This window comes from Protopterus annectens, chromosome 1.part1 (genome assembly GCF_019279795.1).
Source record: "Protopterus annectens isolate FY-2018-M chromosome 1.part1, PAN1.0, whole genome shotgun sequence".
Lineage (NCBI taxonomy): Eukaryota > Metazoa > Chordata > Ceratodontiformes > Protopteridae > Protopterus > Protopterus annectens.
In genome coordinates, this window is record NC_056726.1 from 207,965,158 (window position 1) to 207,990,568 (window position 25,411).

Below are 25,411 nucleotides of genomic sequence, written 5' to 3' on the forward strand. Positions count from 1 at the left end.
AGCTAACGAGATTCCACATGCGGCTACTACAATGGTTTCTAGCATCACAATGGTTGATTCTAACCCATCCAATGACCTACCCCATTCTTATCACCAGTCGCTGCAAAAAAGACCTGTCCTAATGGATGGAATCTGAAGAAATCCCTTTAGGCCACCCTTTTGACCCTCCTTAACCCAAGGCCATAGTAACCACAGATGCCTCCTAGATGGAGTGGGGGGCATTATCTGAGAAAAACAGTCCAAGGCACTTGCTCCGTGATGGAGGCTAACCTGCATATCAGTGTTCTGAAGTTGAGGGCAATGTTATTAGCATTCCAAGCCTTTCAGTCTGTCCTCTCTAGGAACCATTACAATTCAGGTCAATCAGACAACATGTCCTTGGTCTAGTACATCAACAAATAGGGTGGAACCAAGTCCTACCCCCTATGTTGAGAAGCTCTGAGTGAGGCAATGGGCAGTTTCCTGCAACCGCTTTCTGATAGCAATGGACATCCCTGGGAGCTTAAATCTGATAGTGGAAAAACTGAGTAAATGCATTCTACTACCTCACAAATCATTTCTCAATCCCAGGGAGCTCAAATGGGATAGCTAATAAACTGAGTAGATGCATTCTACTGCCTCACAAGTGTTCTCTCAATCCCGGAATAGTGAGGAAGATTTTCCATCGCAGGGGCCAACCTTACTGCGCAACCTATTTTCATCACCTCAAAACAAGAAGTACAGAAGCTACTTTGATTGGTCCCTGAGTCTCCACTATGCTTTTCCCCCTTCCCCCATCTCCCCTAATTCCTTTCTTTCTCAAGAAGGCAGCCAGGTTGCAAAGCAGAGTGATCCTCATTGCACCTTATTGGCCTTGACAAATTTGGTTCCCCTTTCTATAGCATCATCTAGTTCACCATCCATGGATTCTGGACCCAGTTCCAGATGTGCTGTCTCACCCTCAGGGACTGGTGCATCCCAGCCTTCAAAATCTCAAGGTGACAGCTTGGTTCCTCCAATTCCACTAGTTGCCAGTGATTTACCTTCCCCAGTGCAGAAAATTGTCCTGGCTTCCCATAGACCATCCACCAGGAAATGCTACCTTGGTAAGTAGAAGAGATTTTCATTCTGGACTTGCAGTAATAATAATAATCTCAGCCCTTTCTCCACACCTGTGGAAAGAGTTTTAGAATTTCTAGCCATTCTTTTTGATCAAGGGCCTTCCACCTCCATGATTAAGGTCCAGTTAGCTGCCATCTCTAACTTCCATAATGGCTTTGAGGATCTTCCTCTGATTTCACATAGATTATGTAGTGTTGCTCAAAAGAACCCTGCATTTAGAACCTCTGTTTAAAGAAACTCTACCTCCCCTGGGATCTGAACTTTGTTCAGTCACTGGTGCTTCCTCTCTTTGAGCCAGCAACAACATGCAACTTAAAGTTTCTTTCATGGAAAATGTTTTTTCTCATAGCTATTACCTCCACAAGATGAGTTTCTGAGATTCAAGCTTTATGCTGAAAATTCCCTTATTTAGTTTTCTATAAGGATAGAGTTTCACTCAGAACCAATCCATCCTTTCTTCCGAAGGTGGTCTCAGAGTCCAACATTGATCAAACAATTGACTTGCCTGATGTTCATCGTGTTACACTGCTGCAGTCATCAATGTTGGGTTATCCTACCGTCAGGCGGTCCCGCAGTCGGCCCGAGTTCCAAAGCCTTGGTCCGGCGTCGGTTGCTGTCGCTTCTTCCCTGAAGTCAGTGTGCCAGGGGTATATAAGATGCATCCGATGCCATTTTCTTCAGTCTTTCTTGCCGCGGGGTGCCCGAAGCATAAGCAGTTCGCAAGTGCCTGTCGGCCAACTCCTGAGATTTTCAAATCGAATTTCAGACCAAAGTCTTCATAAAGCTAAGTACCCCATTGGGGATCCTTTTCTTGCCTCAGTCCAATGTCAGAAAAAGTTAACAATTGCATTTCTTGTGGGAAGCAAAATACCTCATAAGGACTTTCATTCTTATTGTATTCCTTGCCTAGGCCCAGACCACAACGTCACAGGTTGTCGGTTTTGTGCTAGGTTTAATAAACGAACTATTAAACGTCGGTTTGATTTCGTCCGACATTATTTTGGTAGGAAATTTAATTATACCATGCCGTCGGAGCAACTAACGACCGGAATGCATAAAAAACGCAAAGATAAGGACAGGCAGCTGAAATCCAAACTGGAATCCGAGGCCTCTGCTAGGCCAGTTGCAGGTTTTCCAGTTTTCAGTGAGGCCCCTACGCAGCCCCTGATGACCGCTAATTTAGAACCCCAGGCGACACCCGATTCACAAGCGGAGATTACTAGGCCTCCACAACCTTTACCTTTAGGCCCTTCTGACTCCATACCTGAAGGAGATTCCGGTACAGTTGAAACACCTTCAGTTGCTGAAGGTGTCTTCAGACCGACTACACTCACTATTAAATCCTATGCAAAACTGAAAACTCCTTTAAAAACAAAGAAGACTGCACAGCAGTCTCCAGTACAAGGCCCCATGCCTAGGAAACAGATGCTTAAGATGGCTGAAGACTTAATTACCCTAATCAGGGGTTCCCATCCCCCTCCTGATAAAAGGCCAAGGCAGGAGGAGGACTACGCTTCCTCTGACCAGGTTTCAATTTCCTCAGACTCTTCTGAGGAACAGGAATATTCCTTTCCCCCTTATGAAGATTCTGATGCTGAAGAGTCTATCCCTTCTGCATCTCCCCCAGAAGACTTCTCTTTTGGGGAAACCTTACATACTGTGAGGGAACATTTCCACTGGGAAGGCCAGGATTACTCTCATTCTAAGAAAAGGCTCCAAGAGTTCCTTTTACTACCCCAGCGCAGACCACTTGCAATTCCACCTGTGTTAGACATTGTGGATGATGTTTATTCAGAATCTAGCCTTAACCCAGATTCACTACCTCCTGCACCAGCCAAACCAGACAGATACTACAGAGTCCCTGACTCACACAAATTCCTGTATAAAAGCCCTGTTGCTGACCCAGAAACCATTTCCCAGGGTCCCAAAGGGGTTAAAGCCTCTAATGCCAAAAATCCTGTGCCCTCTGAAAGGGATTCTAGAGCACTAGACAGATGGGGAAAGAAAGTTTATACCTCAGCTACTCTAGCTATGAGGGCCTTAAATTGTCAGTTTCACATGCTGAAATATCAACAATATCTGATGTCTCAAAACAAAAAAATGCTCGCACATACAGACCAGCCAGATTACAAGGAAATGCAAGATTTGTTACATTCAGCTGAACAAGTGGGAAAACATACTTTGCAATGTGGATTTGATTCATTGGAAGCTTCTTGTAGAGCAGCAGTGACAGGGTCTGTCATACGTAGGCATGTTTGGTTAAAAGAACAAACTTTACTTGATCATGTTAAAGCAAAGTTATTGGATGCACCCTTAAAGCAGGATGTTTTATTTGGTGTAAAAGCAGAAGAAGTTTTAAAGAAAATGGAGGATAAGGCAAAATCTATGCAGACGGTCAAGGATTTTTTACAGGTTCAACCTCCTCGTTTCAGCAGAAATTGGCCAACCAAAAACTGGTCCTTTCCAGCTTCTGCCAGACCACAGAGGGGCAGATACAGACACCCAAGAGGCAGAGGCCAGCCGCAAGGCTCTTACCAGCCTTGACAATGGAGTGCCACAACCCAAAAAGGAGTAGAAGACAGGTTTCAAACTACCAGAAGACAAACACAGTGACTTACCCCTCAGACTACCAAGCAAAACCCTCTTGGCAGCTCCCTTGGGGGGGGGGGAAACTAGCTCTTTTGGCAGACAATTGGCACATCATCACAAAAGACAAATGGGTCCTAAATATTGTATCTCAAGGATACAGATTCCACTTTCACACTTTACCAAGGATAAAAGGAATGCCAAACCTGCCACCAAATCAATGGGCAGAGGCTCAAAAGCAAATTTCAGCTTTCATGGAGATGACAGCCATTCAACAGGTTCCTACACAGGAGCAAGGACAAGAATTTTACTCAAGACTGTTTGTAGTTCCCCAAAAGGACAAAGCCTGGAGACCTATTCTGGACCTCTCAATTCTAAACACTTACCTGGAAGTACCCAAATTCACGATGCTAACACTACAGCAACTTCTTCCCATGCTGGGGAAGAAGGCTTGGCTAGTAACATTGGACCTCAAGGAGGCATACCTGCATGTCCGTATCAGACAATATTGCAGAAGATACCTCCGATTTATTGCCGGTTCAACCCATTACCAGTTCTCTGCACTGCCCTTTGGCTTATCCACTGCGCCCAGGGTCTTCACAGAATGCCTGGCACCAGTAATTGCATACTGCAGACAAAGAGGAATTCAAATATATCCATACCTGGACCGACTGCCTTATTCAAGCAGAAAGCAAGGACGTTCTGTTAAAGCATGTGGCATTTGTCAAAAACCTTCTAAGTTGCCTAGGGTACACACTAAATGAAAAGAAGTCAAAATTAGTGCCCTCACAAGACATAATATTCCTGGGTGCCAGCTTAAATACAACGGCCCAGATGGCTTACCTCACGCCAGACAAGCAAAGACAACTGAGTCAATACTTCAAAATGATGGCAACAAAGACCCAACTCCCTGCAAGAAAAATTCTGCAGGCCTTGGGATTCATGGCATCTTGCATACTACTAATACCATTTGCAAAACTGCATATGAGGAAATTACAGTGGTATCTGAAAAGCGTATGGTCTCAACACAGCCACAGCTTGGAAACAATAATTCCACTCATTCCCTGCCTTCAACAGGAGTTTCTATGGTGGACTCGGGCATGTCACCTCAACAAGGGTCAGCCTTTCACCTTACCCACAGCCAGGCAAACTGTAACAACAGATGCATCGGATTATGCCTTGGGAGCACACATGGCAGGACAGTCTATTCAGGGCAAATGGCTTGCAAACCAAAGGCATCTGCATATCAATCAAAAAGAGATGCTAGCATTACAAAATGCCCTAACAGCTTTCAAGGACCTCCTACATCCAGGACAACTCCTAATAAAGACGGACAACACCACAGTGATGTGGTACATAAACAAGCAAGGGGGCTTACACTCCTACCCCCTATGCAGACAAGCAATGACCTTGTGGAACGCAGCACTGACCTACCAAGTTCAACTACAAGCACAATTCCTGCCAGGAAAGAATAACGCACTGGCAGACGATCTAAGCAGAAACATCACAGATCCTCACGAGTGGAAACTAGATCCACAAGTATTCGCAATGATAACTCAAAAATGGGGGAGCCCAGACATAGATCTGTTTGCTTCACCCCAAAACTACCAACTACGGAAATTCTGCACAAGGACATACCACACACTAGCTTGGAAAGTGGACGCCCTCTCATTCAGTTGAAAACATTGACAGTGTATGCCTTTCCTCCACTGCCTCTTCTGGCAAAGGTGCTGCTGAAAGCCAGATTAGAGAGGCCACAAATGATACTCATTGCTCCAGACTGGCCACGCCAACACTGGTATCCAATACTAAGGAACATGGCTCAAGGCCCACCATGGATTTTGCCTACAATTCCTCACCTGCTCACTCAGCAAAACAATCAGATTCTACACAGCCAGCTCAAGACTTTAAATCTGGCTGCATGGCAAATTGCCTAAATAACCAGTCAACACTTCTCTCTAAAGCTGTGATGGACGTCATTCTGGAGGCCAGGAGGCCCAGCACCAGGAAAGTCTATTCAGGCAAATGGAAAAGATTCTGTGCCTGGAACCAGGCTAAAGGCCAAAATCCCCTTGTCCCAAATATTCCTCAGATTCTTCAATATTTAACTGAGATGTTGCACAAAGGACTTTCCTTCTCATCTATTAAGATCCACGCCTCAGCTATTTCAGCTCAGTACAATACGGATCCTCCTATATTTTCACATCCATTACTAAGACAGTTCCTCAGAGGGGCTAAGAACATAAGACAATCCCGGAGAGCACCAACACCAACTTGGGATCTCAACTTTGTTCTGGAAAAGCTAACACTTCCGCCCTTTGAACCAGCTTTCACTGCTGATCTACAGTTACTATCATGGAAAACTGCCCTGCTGCTAGCAATAACTTCAGCACGAAGAGGCTCAGAACTACAGGCCCTAATAGCAGTGGAGCCTTTCATCATTTTTCATCAAGACAGAGTCGCTTTACGAACTAACCCTTCCTTTATGCCAAAGGTGGTATCCATTGTGGCCCTAAACCAAACCATTCATTTGCCCACCTTTTATCCAAACCCGCAGAACAAAGGGGAAAGGCTCCTACACTCTTTGGACATTCACAGGCAATTACGTTACTATTTGGATAAAACTAAGGCTTTCAGAAAGTCTGACCAGCTCTTTGTATCCTATGCTGCAGGATCTCAAGGAAAAGCTATCTCAAAACAGACCATTTCAAAATGGATAGGACATTGTATCCATTTCTGCTACACACACCATGGGAAATCTGTGCCTGGTAACATCAGGCCCCATTCCACCAGGGCTACAGCAACATCAACAGCCTTCCTCAGAGGGGTACCAACCAAGGATATTTTGGAGGCTGTCACTTGGAGTTCAGTGCACACCTTCACCAAGCACTATCACTTACCTCTATACTCTAAAACCAGAGCTGGCTTTGCCACTGCAGTTCTTCAGGGCCTACTAGCGTCTCCAAACCCTGTTTAGTTCCACCACCCATCCTTAGCTTTGAGATTCAACCAAACAGTGATGACTGCAGCAGTCTAACACGATGAACATAGTACAATTTTGTACCTACCATAAATGTAGATGTTCGAGTGTTCACACTGCTGCAGTCCAGGTTACCCTCCCTCCATCCCCTCTGAACTAGCTGGACTTATCTATTCCTTTCTATCTTGTACAACCTCTGTGGTGTATTTGCTTGTGACTGAAGGTTTTGTTTTATTTTTATATGTATATTTTTATATAGCAATATGTATTGCCTACCTGTTGGGGGCACCTGACATCTGGGGCAAGAAAAACTGAAGAAAATGGCGTAGGATGCATCTTATATACCCCTGGCGCACTGACGTCAGGGAAGAAGTGAAAGCAACCGACGCCGGACCAAGACTTTGGAACTCGGGCCGACTGCGGGACCGCCTGACGGGAGGATAACCCAACAGTGATGACTGCAGCAGTGTGAACACTTGAACATCTACATTTATGGTAGGTACAAAACTGTACTTTTCCTTTCCTATTTTTTCCTGCAAAGTGGAGTATTGCTTAAATTTGCTGGATGTTCACAGACAATTACATTTCAGTCTCATCAGAACTAAAGAATCTAGAAAATCAGACCAGTTGTTTGTATCCTTTTCTTGCCCAGCTTTAGGGAAACCTGTTTCCAAAGTTACTTTGTCAAAATGGCAGAGACTGCATTACTTATATATATATATATATATATATATATATATATATATATATATAATGAAAAGAATCTCAAGTTAGCTGCGCCTGTGAGAGCACATTCAACTAGATCTATGGCCACTTTAGCTGTTTTCCATTCCAAGGCTTCCATGAATGAGATATTCCACAAAAAAGCTTGCACCAGATGAAATGCCGCAAAAAAGATTTTATTCCAAGTTCAAAACGTAATGCAGCAAGCAAAAGTTTAATCCAACTTCAAAACATACTTCAAAACCTAAGCGCTTTTCTCCCTTAACACATTAATACAGGAACTTCATCAGACAAATTACTTGAAAATCAGCTTCCTTTTAAAATATGAAACTTGTGACCTCACTTCCTCTCCCCAGTTCACGTACAAAAAAGTTTCTTTGTTAAAAAAGACCAATGTTTTTACAGAAATACAAATACAAAAAGGTATAAAACCACATAAAATAAAACACATAAATAACTAAATCTTGCTATAATTTATCATGTACATCTGAACATTAAAAATATTTATTCTAAAATCCCAAAAAGTGTGTAAACATGCTTAATAAATTTAGTATTAAATATTTAATATTTATTAGTGTCAAATTTCATCTTTTCAAAGCTTTAAGTTTTAACTAGCTAGAAATTGACTGACATTCATTCAAGCCCGGCCAATGAATGCAGTACAGTCGGATTTGCCAACTTAATTCTGCTTTCTCCAGTAAGTAAGGCCATGCTCCACCTCTAACTGGGGGAGATATTGATTCTAGTATAAAAAACTTAAATTTGTGTTCATTATATTGCTCTATATGTTTGGCAAGTGCATTAAGTGGACATTGTTCCCTAATATTCTTGAGATGTTCACTTATTCTGTTTTTAAGTTTGCACTCCGTATTTCCTATGTAAAAGTATGGTAATGATTCACAGAGATCAAAATATACAACTCTTTCAATGGTGCAAGAAAATCTGTTCCTAATTTTTATTTTTTGTTCCGTTAAATGTTTACTTCATTAACATTTGTACATGTATCCTGTACGTTGTAGCTCTTTTTGGTGGTCAAGTAGGGTTTTGTTATTTTGTCCTTTTCTAAACACGCATATAAGTTTGTCAACCTAAAATTGTTTTTATGTCCCTTTCACATACTAATATTTTCCAGTGTTTCACTAGTATGTCCTTTATGAAGTATGCATCAGTAGAAAAACTAGTTAAAAAACATGATTTAAACTCATTTGCTTTTTCAATTATTTCAATCTCCGTTTCTCTAAGATGGTGGGCTGTAACCTCAGATCTAACGGTAACACTACGTGTGTTAGAATCAAAATTTATTTTCACATTATATTCAGAATTTAAAAGGGGTACAAAATGTCCACTTACTCTCTTTTCTATAACTTCATCCCTAATGTTTTCCACTAGATTGAGTGGGTATTCTCGTTTCAAAAACATATCCTTCAAATTGTCACATTCTTTTAGAAAACATTCATTTAGTGTCACCATACAAGCTGCACTCACAAATTGTCCCTTAAGGACTCCTCATTTTTGGTGAAATTGGCGGCAGCTCGTATAGTGTAGGAAGTTGTTAGAATATGTATCTTTACAGTATATTTCAGCCATAAATCTATTGTGTTCTAAGTCCTTTTTGAGTAAAATGTCGAGTTAAGCGATTTCCTTTACATTCACAGTATGTGTGAATTTTAAAAAAGATGTATTATTAATATAATCTCAGAATGGGTCTATTTATTCTCTGGGACCATTCCAAAGAATGAATATATCATCCAGGAAACGGGTGTACATGTGGCAGTGTTGCAAAAAGATAGACTCAAAAATTTATTTTCCCAGTGTAACATAACCACATTGGCGTACATGCCCCTGTATGCTCCCTCCATCTGGACATAATACTCATTATCAAACACAATATAGTTGTTTCTTAAAACTATGTCTAGAAGTTATTCCAGCATATTTATTCTGTCTTGTATAACTCCTTTTGACACCAAATAATCACAGAACCACTGTATTCCTTAATCATGAGGAATAACAGAATAAAGGTTTACGTAAATTGTTATGAATATGCAGGAGTTGTTAAATTCAGTAGCATTATTTTTCTTTAAGAAATCCCACGAGTCAATACACAATGAAAGTTCAAGTTTTAACAAATTCTTTAACTGTAAGTCTAAGAATTTAGCAAATGAATGTGTTATGGAACCTCTGGCATCGACGGCAGGACAAAAAGGGGGTTAGTGTATGTCCTTATGAATTTTGGGAATCCCAAAAATAGTTGGTGTGATTGGAAAGTCCGTGGTTAAAAAACGATGTTCCTGTAAAGTAATGCGACCATCAATAAAGAGGTCTTCCAGAAAAATCACGGACCTTCCTGCATGCTCCATTTAGTTAATTCAATTAACTATGTGGGCATGTCTTACTACACAAGATTTCTTTCATCTTCTTTATATAATCAGTTTTCCACATAAGGACAACACCACCCCCTTTGTCCGGTTTCATGACCCTCAAATTGGTATTTGTTGACAAAAAATTAAGTTCCATTTCTTCCTCAACACTTAAATTGTTTCTAATTTTTTGCTTACTCATATTCCCACAGTGAGTCCTAATGTCCAACTCACATACCGTTTCAAAGATATCTAAAGTGGGGTGAGTGGGGGGTTATATGTACTGGAAATGTGCAAATGATGCATGACATTCTCTACCCCATGAAACATCATATTCAAATTAAATTTTCTTATGTACTGTTTTAAGTCCATAAGTGTATTCACCATGCTAGCTGGTTTATTAGGGGTAAAGGTAAAACCTTTTGCCAAAAGATTGCAAACATGAACATTTAAATCGAGGTTAGTAAAATTATACACCCTAAAATCACATTCAGTATTAAAATAGAGACTGCTGGTAACAAAATCTTCTCAGTTATATCCCCCCTAAAAGTCTCTGTTGTATCATGAAATGAATTGTCAGTATCTAATACCTCCCCTGTTTCACCTTTCAGGGCCCTTTGTATTGTCCTCTGTTCACTCTGTTCCCCCTTTGATGAAAATTCTGTTCTTGTTGTTTCCCATAATTGTTCGTTCGGTAGGTTTGTTGATTTTTGATTCGCTCTGAGCATCTCAGAGGTGGGTATTCCTCCTCTTCCAAAAAAGAGTCATCCAAGTTGTTACTTGCGCCTTGATTTTCAAAATAATTATCTGGTTCATTAGGGGGTAGAGGTCTCCCATTCTAAGTCCATTCTGGGGAGCGAGCGGGTGGGGGATAGGCGTTATTGTTATATTCGTTTTCATCTCTAGCAATCTTTTTATATTTCCTAGATTTTATAATGTCCATTTGCTCTTCTATAGATCGGAAAATGCGGGTGTATTCAAAGTTAATAGTAGCGAAGAGAGGATCTTGAGTGATTTTGCTGTCTAATAATTTTACTTCTTCCCCCAGTGATTCAGTTTGTACTTCATTATTTTTAATTACCATATCCATATATTCAAATCCATAATGGTCAAATATCTGGAGGAGATCTCCATGAAACTGGGAATTTATCAGACCAGTCGGGTAGCGCCACATTCGCAAACCCTTACGAACAATTCTCCTTTTAATGCACTCCTTAAAATAGTGATTGTCCATTTGTAACTTTTTAATTTTAAGCAAAATACAGTCTAATTCATTCATTCGGTTGTTAAATGAGTGGTCAGTATTCACGTCCCCCACTCTGCTGGACTATTCACAAGCCAGTTCGATCAGAACCATTTACAGTACTGTTTGCATTGTCTCTGTTAGGTTCAGATATAAGATTGTTACTGACCTGTAATTCCGACCGTACTACAGGTCTCTGAACGAAGCCTTGGTTCCCATTAACTTCACTTGACCCAGACAAAGGAATATGTGGTGCAGGGAGAGAAGAAGTAGTGCCCGGCGTAGCGTGAATAGACAGTTGTGATAGTTGTGACAACGAGAGTTGTTCAAGCCTCTCCATCCTTTCCATTAGTTGATTAATCAAAATGGTAAGGTCACCTGTAGAATTTTAAGACTGAGTTGTTTCTTCGTCATTTTCCATTGAAAAAACAAATCTTGGTTGTTGAAAAAGCTGCAGCAACAAATCTGCTGAGCACCTCAGCAACAGGAACAAAAATAGTAAACAACAAACCAGTAAATCCACAAAAAAGCTCGCACCAGATGAAATGCAGCAAAAAAGAGTTTATTCCAGGTTCAAAACGTAATGCAGCAAGCAAAAGTTTAATACAACTTCAAAACGTAAGCGCTTTCTTCCCTTAACACATTAATACAGGAACTTCATCAGACAAATTACTTTAAAATCAGCTTCCTTTTAAAACATGAAACTTGTGACCTCACTTCTTCTCCCCAGTTCACGTACAAAAAAGTTTTTTTGTTTAAAAAGACAACTGTTTTTAAAGAAATACAAATACAAAAAGGTATAAAAATATATAAAATAAAACACACAACTAAATCTTGCTATAATTTATCATGTACATCTGAACATTAAAAATATTTATTCTAAAATCCTAAAAAAGTGTGTAAACATGCTTAATAAATTTAGTATTAAATATTTAATATATACTGGTGTCAAATTTCATCTTTTCAAAGCTTTTAAGTTTTAACAAGCTAGAAATTGACTGACTTTCATTCAAGCCCAGCCAATGAATGCAGTCCAGTCTGATTTGCCAACTTAATTCAGCTTTCTCCAGTAAATAAGGCCACGCTCGACCTCTAACTGGGGGAGATATTGATTCTAGTATAAAAAAACTTAAATTTGTGTTCATTATATTGCACTATATGTTTGGCAAGTGCATTAAGTGGACATTGGTCCCTAATATTCCTGAGATGTTCACTTATTCTGTTTTTAAGTTTGCGCTCCGTCTTTCCTATGTAAAAGCATGGGCATGATTCACAGAGGGCACAATATGCAACTCTTTCAGTAGTGCAAGAAAGTGTGTTCCTAATTTTTATTTTTGTTCCGTTAATGTTTACTTCATTAACCTCTAAAATATAGGGGCAGAATTTACAAAACCCACATTTGTACATGTACCCTGTATGTTGTACCTCTTTTTGGTGTTCAAGTAGGTTTTTGATATTTTGTCCTTTTCTAAAGACCCATGTAGGTTTGTCACCTAAACCTTTTTTATGTCCGTATCACATACTAATAGTTTCCAATTTTTCACTAGTATGTCCTTTATGAAGTATGCATCAGTAGAATAACTAGTTAAAAACATGATTTAAACTCATTTGCTTTTTCAGTTATTTCAATCTCCGTTTCACTAAGGTGGTGGGCTATAACCTCAGATCTAATGCTAGCACTACTTCTGTTAGAATCAATATTTATTTCCACATTACATTCAGAATTTAAAAGGGGTACAAAATGTCCACTTTTTTTCTGTAACTTCATCCATAATGTTTTCCACTAGATTGAGTTGGCATTCTCATTTCAAAAACATATCCTTCAAATTGTCACATTATTTTAGAAAACATTCATTTAGTGTCATCATATGAGCTGCCTCACAAATTGTCCCTTTAGGACTCCTCGTTTTTTGTGAAATGGGTGGCAGCTCGTATAGTATAGGAAGTTATTAGAATATGTATCTTTACGGTATATTTCAGCTGTAAATCTATTGTGTTCGCCAAATGGTCGGTGTTCTAGTGGACTGTTTGCAAATTGAAAGCGCAAAGTGCAGTTAGCTAAAAATAGGGCTGGTAATATCATGCCAAGACCTATCATTGTTCTTAAATCCTGTACAATAAAAGAGGAGTTGCTAAATAAAATTTGGAAGCCCTAGAGAGTATGTAGGGTTGTGACCTACATAATTTTATTATTAATGCAGCAGCATGGAGTTTTTTTGTAATTTGCATTTGTAGGCTGCAAGGACTAAAATTTAAATTAGTGTACACAGCAATTGTTTTAAATTGATACTGCCAAGAGAGACAAAAACATTTTTAGATCCAGAAGAAGCACTAAAATTCCTACAGGAGAACCGGGTGTTCATAGAGGGAGCACTGGTCAAAACAGGACAGAGACCAAGCCAAGAGAAAGAGAGACGCTAATACAAGCCAGGAATAGGAGAGAGAATGCTCTGAGAGAGACTTTCCTGTCTCAGAAAATTGGAAATTCACACATCAAAGAAAAATAGACTGGTAATCATGGGCATGAACAGTCTCAGTGATGTTATTGCTAACACACGGTATTGTTATATATTTATTCGTACAAACTAAATAGCAAAATATTAGTTTTAAAAAAAGAAAGATACTTAGGAGAAAATAATTAATACTAAATGCAGTATAGGAGAGATTATTTATGTGGTGCGGTCAGTCATAAAAGTGCTTCATTTCTTTTGCTTTTATTTCACCAACAAAACTGGTCATGAGTGCCCTCAACCAATAAGCATTCAGTCTGCTGTAGTAAACAGTGATTGAAAATGTGTGTCTTTAAAAGGTGGTTGAGTTTATAGCTGCAGTGGCCAAAAAGGAGTGAGGATATGAGGGGTATCTGTGGGCATAGTTTTGGGATTCTCAGCAACTGCAAGACTGCCTAGGGTTGAACCGTTTGATACCATATAAAAAAATTAGCATTTACACCAATGACGGTAGTGACAGTCACAAAAAATGTAAATCCACCAACAAACCACAAATACAGATATTCAGTGATGAAACGAAGTAGAGGTATGAAAAGAAATGGAAAAAAGGCTGAATACGGTAGAGGTGATAGGAGGTAAAAGGAGTCGTTATCACAAAAGACCAAATTCTAAAAAGTGCCCTTGTATATTGCGCAGCTTATAAACAAAGGGATTGCATCTAGATCTAGAGATGTCAATGTCCTTCTTTACTTGATCCTCGTCAGGTCAGTTGTTGAGTATGACTCCCCCTTTGGCATGTATCTATCCAGACACATGCGGTAAGTGGAATTTCCACAGAGGTACCTTACTAAAAGGAAACAAGTCCTAAACAGCATGTCCAACTGGACTGACTTAAATCCCTGTCACTAAACTGTGTTATCCTGCAGATGTGTCTTTCATACAAGGCATCCTCCAGCCCAGTACTGAGGGACATGTTTCATATTAGGAAGTCAAATTGCATCAGAAATACTTGATCAAGGGATCTAAATCTCTTCTTTAGACATCAACAGAACAGTTTGGTAAGGACATGTATGTCTCACAGAGCATACCACTGCTCTGAAACAGTCTCCACAACCATGAAAAATAAGCTCATCTCTGACTGTATTTAAGCGCAGTTTGTATCTGTGGATGAGTATTAGAAAAGTTATCCAGGACTGGCCCCTGTACTACTAATGGACAGAGGCAGCTCCTAAATGCTTTATCCTGTTTGTGGTACCCTCAGATTATCTGTGGTATGATCCCAGTTTTTCTCACTATGTGTATTATGTAATTGTTTATCATGGGATGTGTAAGACAAGCCTAACACCAAACAGGATAGGTAATTCAAACATCAAAAGGGAAATTAGCAAAGCATAATGCCCCTTAAGGGCAAATAGCCAAATAACTACCTATGAAAGCATCCCTGTTGTAGATAGTTCTATGGTGGCAGTTTCTAGAAGGAAGTCCTCTTTTACTCCTACTCAGAGAAAAGCCTTCATTTTATAGTGATAATCAGTCTTCATTCTTAATCAGCCCTGCTATTGAAGAATGCCTGGAAAGCCATAACCGTGGCTGATTGGATGAGGATAAAGTATGCAGTCTAGGCGCAAACTGTTCTGTGCCTTTTTGACTTTGTGGCTGCTGCAGCAGTACAGAGAGTGGTTTTAACACCTGAGGAAAGTGGTGTTGCATTGCATTGTTAGGCATTAGCAACACACAAGAATACCTTACACCCTCTCAGACCGGATTCTGAATTCATACCCTTTTGTCATCACTTGAGTAGTGGATAGCCCCCAACAGCCTTCTAGTGGGTTTTTCCATCTGCATTTGAATGTGTCACAGATGCTGATGATAAAAGCTTTTGCTCACTTAGGTTCCCACACAATGCCAAAAATGTGATTCCTTTGTAAGGAGGAGTTCCACATTGTCAAGTATATTGACAGTAGAAATTCCGGACAAGAAGATCTTGAAGCTGCTTCCAAAGATTTTCATAGTCCGTTCATAACAGCCAATCTGTTGTGTGATCTAAACAAGTCATGAATAGCTCACAGTCCCTGAGAAGTGATTGAGCTAATGGGTGATGTAGCCAGGTCTCCAGTCCTCTTTGGAACAGTGAGATCAGGAGTAATGCCTGTTTAGTGTGTTTCCATTATTGGGTTAGTCCAGAGAGTGAATTGTCACATATGAGAACAAGATCAATCTCCCTTTTTAATTTTTTTTGCTCATTGCAGTAGGCTATGGGGAAGATGGTGGGTTACACGTTCTCTGCCCTCAGTTATGGGAGATTCCTTTATATTTTCCTTTTCTCCCTGATGTCATGCCTTAGTGCCAAGTTCAGTGTGTGGGAAGAGCAAAACATACTCTTGTTACCCCTGGTGGCAGAGAGGATTCTTGTCTAAGGTTTGAAATTCCCTTGCAGTGCAAAAGATTCCTGCTAGTCCAAGCCAATAATGTCACCAATATTAAGATATATTTCTTTTCAGGCCCTGGCTGCTGACTAGACTCCTTGATCTTACTGAATTTTGTCTTGTATGTCATTGAGGCCATTCGGAACTCTCCTCCTAACAAGTATTATGCTTTCAAGTGAAAAAGCTTCCCAGACTGAGCAGAACAGTATCTTGTACTACTCTGGTCACTCAGCTTGTGAGTGGTTTTGAGCTGTCTGATTTGATTCTTGCATTAGCTCTGAGACATGTTTGGCTCAAGTCTCGTGTTATCACTGAACTTTCTAAGGATAGGGTAGTAGTGTAACAATGGCTGGTCAAGGGGAATTCTTAAAGAAGTGCTGCATCTCTTTTTCCTTTGAAGAACTCCTTTGTTGTGAGTATTTTGAAGTTCATGGTTGACAGGTTGTTCCAGCCACTGTTTGAGCTTACTTTCTCATAGGTGTTGAAAGTCATGTCTTGGAAAACAGTATTCCTGCTGGCCATCCTTCTACATTGTAAGATCTTGGAGATTCAAGCCTCTAAGGGCAGGAAACCATATGGGTGCCTTTTTGGATGAACCCATATTTCCGTTCAAAAGTGCATTTAGAGATGTCCCTACACAGGTCCCTTTTCCTTTTGGTTTCCTTTTCAGGAGTGAATACCATAGTACGGAGGGTCTTTCACAAACTGAACAGGCATTAACAGTTCATTACTTGAATTAGGTTACAAAGTGTAAGCAGGTGAGTTAAATTTTTCATCTGTTTTTGCAACAAGGAGAGAAGGGATTTTAGTTGCCAATATGACAGTGTCCAGATGGACTGCCGTGAGTGTTATGTTTTGTCACTGGGCTACTTAACCACTTTTTTGCAAAGGCTGAATGCTCTGTCCTCTAGGAGATTGACTGCTTCCCATGCTTTGCTTCTAAAATATCTCCTTTGCAGACTTCCTCCTTATCATCCTTTGCAGACTTCCTACTTATCACAGACAGTTGAAGTTCCTTGTACACCTTCAGCAATGACTCAGTTTCAAGCTACTTCTGTGAAGTCGGAACTCCTTGTCTGTGTTTATCTGAATGCTATGTACTTGTGTTCTCCTATAGCTACTTATACCTTGAGGGTAACTGTTTGAATTTCAACTCAGGCAAGAACCCATCGGTGGAGGTACTTGATGTTTGACAGAAGAGCTGTAAGTAATTTGTACCTCAGAACTATGAGAGGATTCTCTTAGATGGGTCAAAAATTCCCTCCCTCTTTCCAATACTGTCTTCTGCAACCCAAGAAAGTGTATTGATCAATATTTATTGTACCAATGTGTGGTTGTCTGCAGTGTTTTTGCTGGATTCATAGGAAAGTGGTGGTTAGTGGCAGCAGGCTGAATTGGCATTCTCAAGTGGAGGCATGCTTTTGTAGCTTGCATCCATCCAACTACAACCCTCTTTCCCCTTTTTTCTTTTTTTAGCACATGGAGTTGGGGTTTCACTTCAACCATGATATCACTTAGAGCCAAGGTTCACACTGCTGGGTGGCTAGCCCTGCTTTAATTGTTCTATGCCACACATATGCACACTCATAACTATGAACAAATTAGTGTGTCCGGTCCACCTACTGCATGTTTTTAGAATGTGGGAGAAAACTGGAGCACCTGGCAAAAAACAGTTGAACACAGGGAGGACATACAGACTAACACAGAAGGCACCCCAGCTGAGAACTGAACCAGAGAACCTCTTGCTGTGAGACTGTGTTGTCAACTGTGCTACTGTACTGCGTGCATGTTACATAACAAAGTGTGTTGATATGTATTTGAAAATGTTCTTATTGTTCAACTAATTTGGTACTACCTTTTGTTTACAGGAGGTTTATACACAGCAAAACATTACACAGAGTCTTTTTGCGCACAGTTGTACTTTCTGTTAAATCCATCTCTGTCATGGAATGCTTATATGCAGTGTGTATAGAGTAACCTAGGAGACAGTACCTGGCTGCTCATTGTTTTCACTCTGACAATATTTCTGAATAGTTTTGATCCCACCTCATGGTAGAAACGTATAAAGCTGTGATTGCTCCCTAGATGATCTGTGTTAAACTAGTGGCATGTGTTGTAAAGAGACTGGCAAAGGAGGATGGGAGTGAGTGTCCAATGCCAGTTAATCCATCCTGGTTGGAGGGAGGCAACTTTGGTTACTATAGCATCAGCATGAAGAGCCTAGCAAACTCCACACTGCAGGTGGTTTTCTGTATGTCCAGAGGTTGCCCGTGAGCAGATACATGCTGCACCTCCCGAGAGCAGCCATAGCAGAGCTCAATAGACTGCCATATTGTGGTGGGTTAGGTTCATAGGTAGGTACTAGGCTATCAGTCCAAGGGCCTACGTAAGCCCAGCCAACAAGGTTCCCTGGCTTAAGTCACCCAAGAAAGTTATTTTCCTGTGCCACTGTTGAGCAGACACACAGAAGTGATCCTCTGGGTGTATTTCCTATTTCCCATCCACTCCTAATGAAGAACTTTGCTTGACATAGATGGGTAGCCTGTTCCAGAGTATGGGAAGTCTCTGGGACAGGAATCTATCCCTCCAGCATGTCCTGTTTATTGTGGTGACAAGGTTTAGGTCCCTAGAGCATGTAGCTCAGAGGGATTGGGATTTCTTTAGGTGTAAACCAAAAAGAAAGGCACCAAGGAACCATAGATACTGTGTTTTAGTATAATAAAAAATATATAAAATCATCCAGAATAAAACATGTTAAGCGCTTTCATCATATTAAAATGACTTCATCAGAACAACTGCTGACAGTTACCATCCACATTTAAATAGTCTCCCAAAAATCCCTGCACATCAATTAATGCACTAATTAATCAACGTTTGAATATTTAAAGCACCACATACCAAAAATTTGTTTGTAACTAATTCTCCTAATGTTCATACAAATTTCATATTGAATTCACGTATATTATCACATACTTCATATTTATACATACAAATTTTCCTAAAAAAAGTTTTACATAAAAATGCTTTCAGCTTGAAAATAAAATAATTTGTATGTTGCTCAGTTGATGAACTCAGCCTGTATAAAATAAAATAAAAATAATGTTCATTATCAGATTTGATTAGCCCTTTCCTTTAAGACTGAAAATATAGATAAATGGTCATTTAATCCAGGATGAAAATTTGCAGCCAGCCTAAGCTGCCACATGAATTCCTTTTTATGTAAATGTTTTTCAGTCTCCCCCCTCACACCCAGGTTCACTGTATCCACAATGGCAAATTTGAAGCCAGTGTGTTCCCTGCAAACCTGACTGTGCCTGTAGAGGGCATTGGTTTCCTTCTGATGTTTCATTTTATATAAATGTTCATATATTCTACACTTCAGGGATTTCTCTGTTTTCCCAGTATAAAATCCATCACAGGTGTTACATAATGCAGTATATAAACTATCTTGTTAGTATAACTGTTCCCTTTCCTTAAATATATAACACTACCAATTCTATTTTTTAAGGTTACTGAAGGTACCTGAAGGATGTACCCACAATAAGAACAACGTTCACAGGGTTTGGTGTAACCATTTCTTTAGGTGTAGCATGTCCAACAGCCCTGGGTTTGACATAGCTTTATATGTTAGGCAGAGATCACCTCAGAGTAGGCGATATGCTACGGAGCAAAGCTGGAGTTTTTTGAGGCGGTCAGTGTAGGGCATTTGTTTGAGGCCAGTAACCTTCTTTGTGAGGTACTTCTGTGGCCTTTCCAGCTGCTGCAGATGTCTTGTGAGGAACATTCCAAAAGGGGCATTGTACTCCATAATGGGTCTAATGAGTGTCGAGTATAGGGGAACAATGACCTCTTTTTTTCCTGGATGAGAACCCTTTTATGATAAGGTGTGCCACGTAGAAGGACTTCCTGACTACTGTGGTGATGTGACTATCAAAGGAGAGACTACTTTCCACCTGGGTCCCAAGATCTCTTATCACGCATTCATTGTTAAGTAGATTGCTGCCTATGTGGTAGTTCATGGGTACAGAGTTTTTACCAAAGGGGATGACACTGCACTTTTTGGCTTTGAGCTTGAGGCCATGGCTCTGACACCAGGCATCTGTCTCAGTGAGGCCCTTCTATAGGATGTCCTCATCATTTGAGGACTTGACTATGGCTCCTAGTTTGCAGTCATCTGCAAACTTCGTTAGCCTGTACTTCAGAGAAATAGATACCAAACAGGAGAGGTCCCAGGACGGAACCCTGTGGTACTCCACTTGTCACTGCTTTGAGATCAGATTTGGAGTCTGCAACTTTTACAGTGTGGGTTCTGTCAGTGAGCCAGTTGGCAACCCATCTTGTGACGTAGGGATTTATACCTAGTTTAGTGAGTTTAGGTATAATTCCAGAATGGGGGATGGTGTCGAAAGCCGTGGCGAGGTCAAGATAGGCTGTGTGAACCACCTTACCCTCATCTACAGGTTCGGTGACTGCCTCCAAAAAGATTAGTGTAATACACAACCGACCTTTATCTCCTCATCAGCCCCAGACATGGTATGGTTAGAACCTGGGGAAGGCTAAGGTTAGTCCATTAGGCCTGATGAATGAGGACAGTGGCTGGTGGCAGATGATGGTTAGCTTTGGAGGAACTAAAATGGAAAAAGATTTTAGTATTTTTCCTCACAATTTAAACTTTCCTAAATTATTCATATAGATTAATACAAACTTTAGTTAAGTGGTATTAAAATTGTGTTTAGTATACCACGGGTATAAAGATTTCTTTCTAAGGAAGCTTTCGTTGGATTGAATGTACCTTTGTGCTCATCATTCATTCTGAATGTATATGGTACATACACTCAAGTGCAAAATTTTGTACTAAGTACTTTTGCACATATTTTTTCTTTCTTTAATGTTTTACATGCTGACTCAGAATTGTGTCATGTTTCAATGAGTCTTAGTATTTTGTATTTGTTGTGCATGCCTGACACTAAGCATTAAACTTTTTTAATACATGTATTTAAATAACTATGTTTAGCATTTTCTGACAATATAAAGTCTTTGGTAAATACTTTTTTTAAATTAGTTTATTAATGAAGTAATTTGTTTATTTTGTCATTTTCAGTCACACTAAAGAATGCTGCTGATGTGCTGGAGTTTGCTGCTATGTATAATGCTGAACAGCTGAAACTTTCTTGTTTTCAGTTTATAGGATTAAATATGCCAGCATTGCTTGAAGCAAGGTAAGAATAGTGTTGCCATCCTTTTTAAGTTTTGAATGAGTACACAAGGGAAATGCATCACTACACTTTTTTCATCTATTTCTTTATCTTTCTGGTCCCCCAGCATTCATGCTGCTTCCTTGGGCAGCTGTGCCTCCACGTATTGCCCCCACTCTCTTAAGAGTCCATATCACAAAATGTACACAGGAAATTTCTTTTAAAAAATAATTTTTTGTGAACAATCCCAGTGTAATAAAAATATGTTACTAAAATGTAACAAATAGAAGCTATTTACAATTATCCATACCAAGATTTTTGTTAAGAATTTTATATATATATATATATATATATATATATATATATATGGGTCTACTTCTTTTGACCTAACTTTCATTTGCCTGACACTCATTTTCCTGACCCCATTTGACTGAAATTTCATTTGCCTGACACTTCATTTGACTGACAAGTATTATTAACAAGAAAATGGAATATGACCCCTTCCCCACTGCAGTGCGACCCTGGAGTTAGAATATATAGTTAGGGAGGGTGTGGGGAGCATAGCCCCTCACTTCATTTCATATGATATTGTTAACGTTTGATGTAATATTGCTTAGTAACAGAAAAGTAAGTATGATTTGTATGATTATATATATGTATGTGTATGTATAATTATATATATATATATATATATGTGTGTGTGTGTGTGTGTGTGTGTGTGTGTGTGTGTGTGTGTGTGTGTGTGTGTGTGTGTGTGTGTGTGTGTGTATAAGAAGAAGAGGAGGGGGGAAGACATGCCCGAAGGCAGGAAGAGAGGAGGAAGGTTAGGAGTGTAGTAGTGAGGGTAGGAACTTTGAATGTTGGCAGTATGACTGGTATAGGGAGAGAGCTAGCTGATATGATGGAGAGAAGGAAGGTTGATATATTGTGTGTGCAAGAGACCAGATGGAAGGGAAGTAAGGCCAGGTGTATAGAAGGCAGGTTCATATTGTTCTGTCATGGTGTGGATGGCAGGAGAAATGGGGTAGGGGTTATCCTAAAGGAACAGTATGCCAAGAGATTTTTGGAGGTGAAAAGAGTGTCTGATAGAGTGATGTTTATGAAGCTTGAAATTGATGGTGTAATGATCAATGTTGTTAGTGCATATGCTCCACAAGTTGGGTGTGCGATGGATGAGAAAGAAATAGTTTGGAGTGAATTGGATGAAGTGGTGGTGAGTGTACCCAAGGGTGAGAGACTAGTGATTGGAGCGGACTTCAGTGGGCATGTTGGTGAAGTGAACAGAGGGGATGAGGAAGTGATGGGTTGGTATGGTGTTAAGGAGAGGAATGCAGAAGGTCAGATGATTGTGGATTTTGCGAAAAGGATGAACATGGCTGTGGTGAATACATATTTTAAGAAGAGGGAGGAGTATAAGGTGACGTACAAGAGTGGAGGAAGATGCACACAGGTGGATTATATCTTATGTAGGAGGGCCAGTTTGAAGGAGATTGGAGACTGTAAAGTGGTGACAGGGGAAAGTGTAGTTAAGCAGCATATAATGGTGGACTGTAAGATGACGGTGGTGATCAAGAAGTGGAGGACTGTGAAAGCAGTGCCAAGGATTAAATTGTGGAAATTGAAAAAAGGTGATTGTGAGGTGGAATTCAGGGATGAGTTAGAACAGGCACTAGGTGGCAGTGAAGAGTTACTAAATAGCTGGGTAACTACAGCAGAGCTAGTAAGGGAGATGGCTAGAAAGGTGCTTGGTATGACATCTGAACAGAGGAAGGACGACAAAGAGACATGGTGGTGGAATGAGGAAGTACAGGAGGGTATACAGAGAAAGAGGTTGGCAAAGAAGAAGTGGGATTGTCAGAGAGATGAAGAAAGTAGACAGAAGTATAAGGAGATGAGGTGCATGGCAAAGAGAGAGGTGGCGAAGGCTAAGGATAAGGCATATGAAGAGTTGTATGAAAGGTTGGACACTAAGGAGGGAGAAAAGGACCAGTACCGATTGGCTAACCAGAGGGACCGATCTAGGAAAGATGTAAAGCAGGTAAAGGTGATAAAGGATAATGAGGGAAACATGCTCACAAGCGAGGTGAGTGTGTTATGGAGATGGAAAGAATACTTTGAAGGGCTGATGAATGAAGAGAATGAGAGAGAGAGAAGGTTGGATGATATGGGGATAGTGAATCAGGAAGTGAAACAGATTAGCAAGGAGGAAGGTAAGGACACCTATGAAGAGGATGAAGAATGGAAAGGCTGTTGGTCCAGATGACATACCTGTGGAAGCATGAAGATGTTTAGGTGAAATGGCAGTGGAGTTTTTAACAAGATTGTTTAATGAAATCTTGGAAAGTGAGAGGATGCCTGAGGAATAGAGAAAAAGTGTTTTGGTACCAATTTTTAAGAATAACGGTGATGTGCAGAGCTGTAGTAACTACAGAAGGATTAAATTGATCAGTCACAGCATGAAGTTATGGGAAAGAGTAGTGGAAGCTAGGTTAAGAAAGGATGTGATGATTAGTGATCAGTATGGTTTTATGCCGGCAAAGAGCACTACAGATGCGATGTTTGCTCTGAGAGTGTTGATGGAAAAGTACAGAGAAGGTCAGAAGGAGTTGCATTGTGTTTTTGTAGACTTAGAGAAAGCATATGACAGGGTGCCTGGAGAGGAGTTGTGGTATTGTATGAGGAAGTCGGGAGTGTCAGAGAAGTATGTAAGAGTGGTACAGGATATGTACGAGGGTAGTGTGACAGTGGAGAGGTCTGCTGTGGGAGTGACGGATGCGTTTAAGGTGGAGGTGGGATTACAACAAGGATCAGCTCTGAGCCCTTTCCTATTTGCAGTGGTGATGGACAGGTTGACAGACAAAGATTAGACAGAGTCCCCGTGGACTATGATGTTTTCAGATGACATTGTGATCTGCAGTGAGAGTAAGGAAGCAGAGTTCATGACAGTGACTGAACCACAACTTGGAAGATTTTTCGGAATTCCCAAAATGCATAAACATCCATCCAGTCCTCCCTTTAGACATATAGTGTCCAACCATAAAACCAAAACTGAGAAAATCTCCGAATACTTGGATATGTGCCTCAACCCGATAGTGCAACGTTCCTGTTTTTACATTAGAGACTCTTGGGACTTTCTAAATACACTTTTTACCAACCCTCCCACTGTAAATGACTCGTTTCTAGTGGCATTGTACATTGAAGCGTTGTATACAAATATCCCTCACCATAAAGGGATTCAGTTGTTAACTACTTACCTATCTCAGTACACTCGTTTTACAGCTGATAGAATTGATACCATTTCCACTCTAATTTCTTTACTACTTAAAAATAATTTTTTTCATTTTAATGGTTTAATTTTTCAACAAAAGAAAGGAGTAGCTATGGGACCGAGGGTTGCTCCCTCATTTGCTAATCTTGTTTTAGCTTCTTGGGAAGCCAATTCCTTAATACATTTGCCTTGTTCTAATCACACTCGCCTCTACAGGAGATATATTGACGATGTTTTTTTTGTCTAAGAGGGTAGTGAATCATAGCTACTAGAATTCATTGAGTCTATTTCATCATCTATTCCTTTTTTAAAGTTTAAAATAGCAAGTTGTTTCAAGCAAATACATTTTTTGGACACTTGTATTACTTTAGATACTGTTGATTTGTCATGGAAGTCTTCCATTCACAGAAAGGATACCTTCCACAATAATTATTTAGATTATGACAGTATGCACCCATTGTTTATGAAGAAAAATCTTGCAAGGGGACAATTTATACGTATTTACAGGATTACTAGTGATGACTCAGTTTACTAAAGAATGTAGTGTGCTTAGAGACATGTTATTGCATAGGAATTACCCTGCACAACGTTTGGACTCTGTTATTGTGGAAGTTGCCACTTCCAGATACTCTAAATTTCCATCCATCATTAAATAAGGTTTACTTCCAAAACCTTACAGGCTTCTGTTATTGAACCTTCACATGATGTCACCAATTTCTTTATTTCTTCTAATTATGAACCATTCCATAATAGTTCACAGTTACTTAAATTCAATTCACAGTATCGGGTTCATGCAAATGAGACAGCTGTCGTTCAATTCCCACTACCTCTTCCAGTCACCTTCAAATATTGACCAAGCCTCCCTGTCAGCTGTTGATAGCACTACCGGCTTTCTAGCCCTTCCGTTAGCCACCAGTGAGGTTCCCCCTTCTCAACACCCCCCCACTTTCATGGAGTCTAGTTTACACAACTCTTCCACACCAATTTCCAGCCTGTCACCTTCTGATCCTGTTCAGGTTAATAATCCTGATTGGAATATTAGATGTTCTTCATGTTTCACTGTTGCAGTCATTACATTTGGG

At 40.1% G+C, this 25,411-nt stretch overlaps 1 protein-coding gene across 1 annotated transcript in view; it reads left to right on the forward strand.

The window, feature by feature from the left end:
- Positions 1-25,411, forward strand: part of IBTK (inhibitor of Bruton tyrosine kinase) — a 1,862,448-nt gene that overhangs the window by 1,189,212 nt on the left and 647,825 nt on the right. Inside the window, exon 18 of the mRNA XM_044074098.1 lies at positions 20,968-21,085. Coding sequence (XP_043930033.1) covers positions 20,968-21,085 — 118 coding nt within the window. The remainder of the gene's footprint in view (positions 1-20,967; positions 21,086-25,411) is intronic.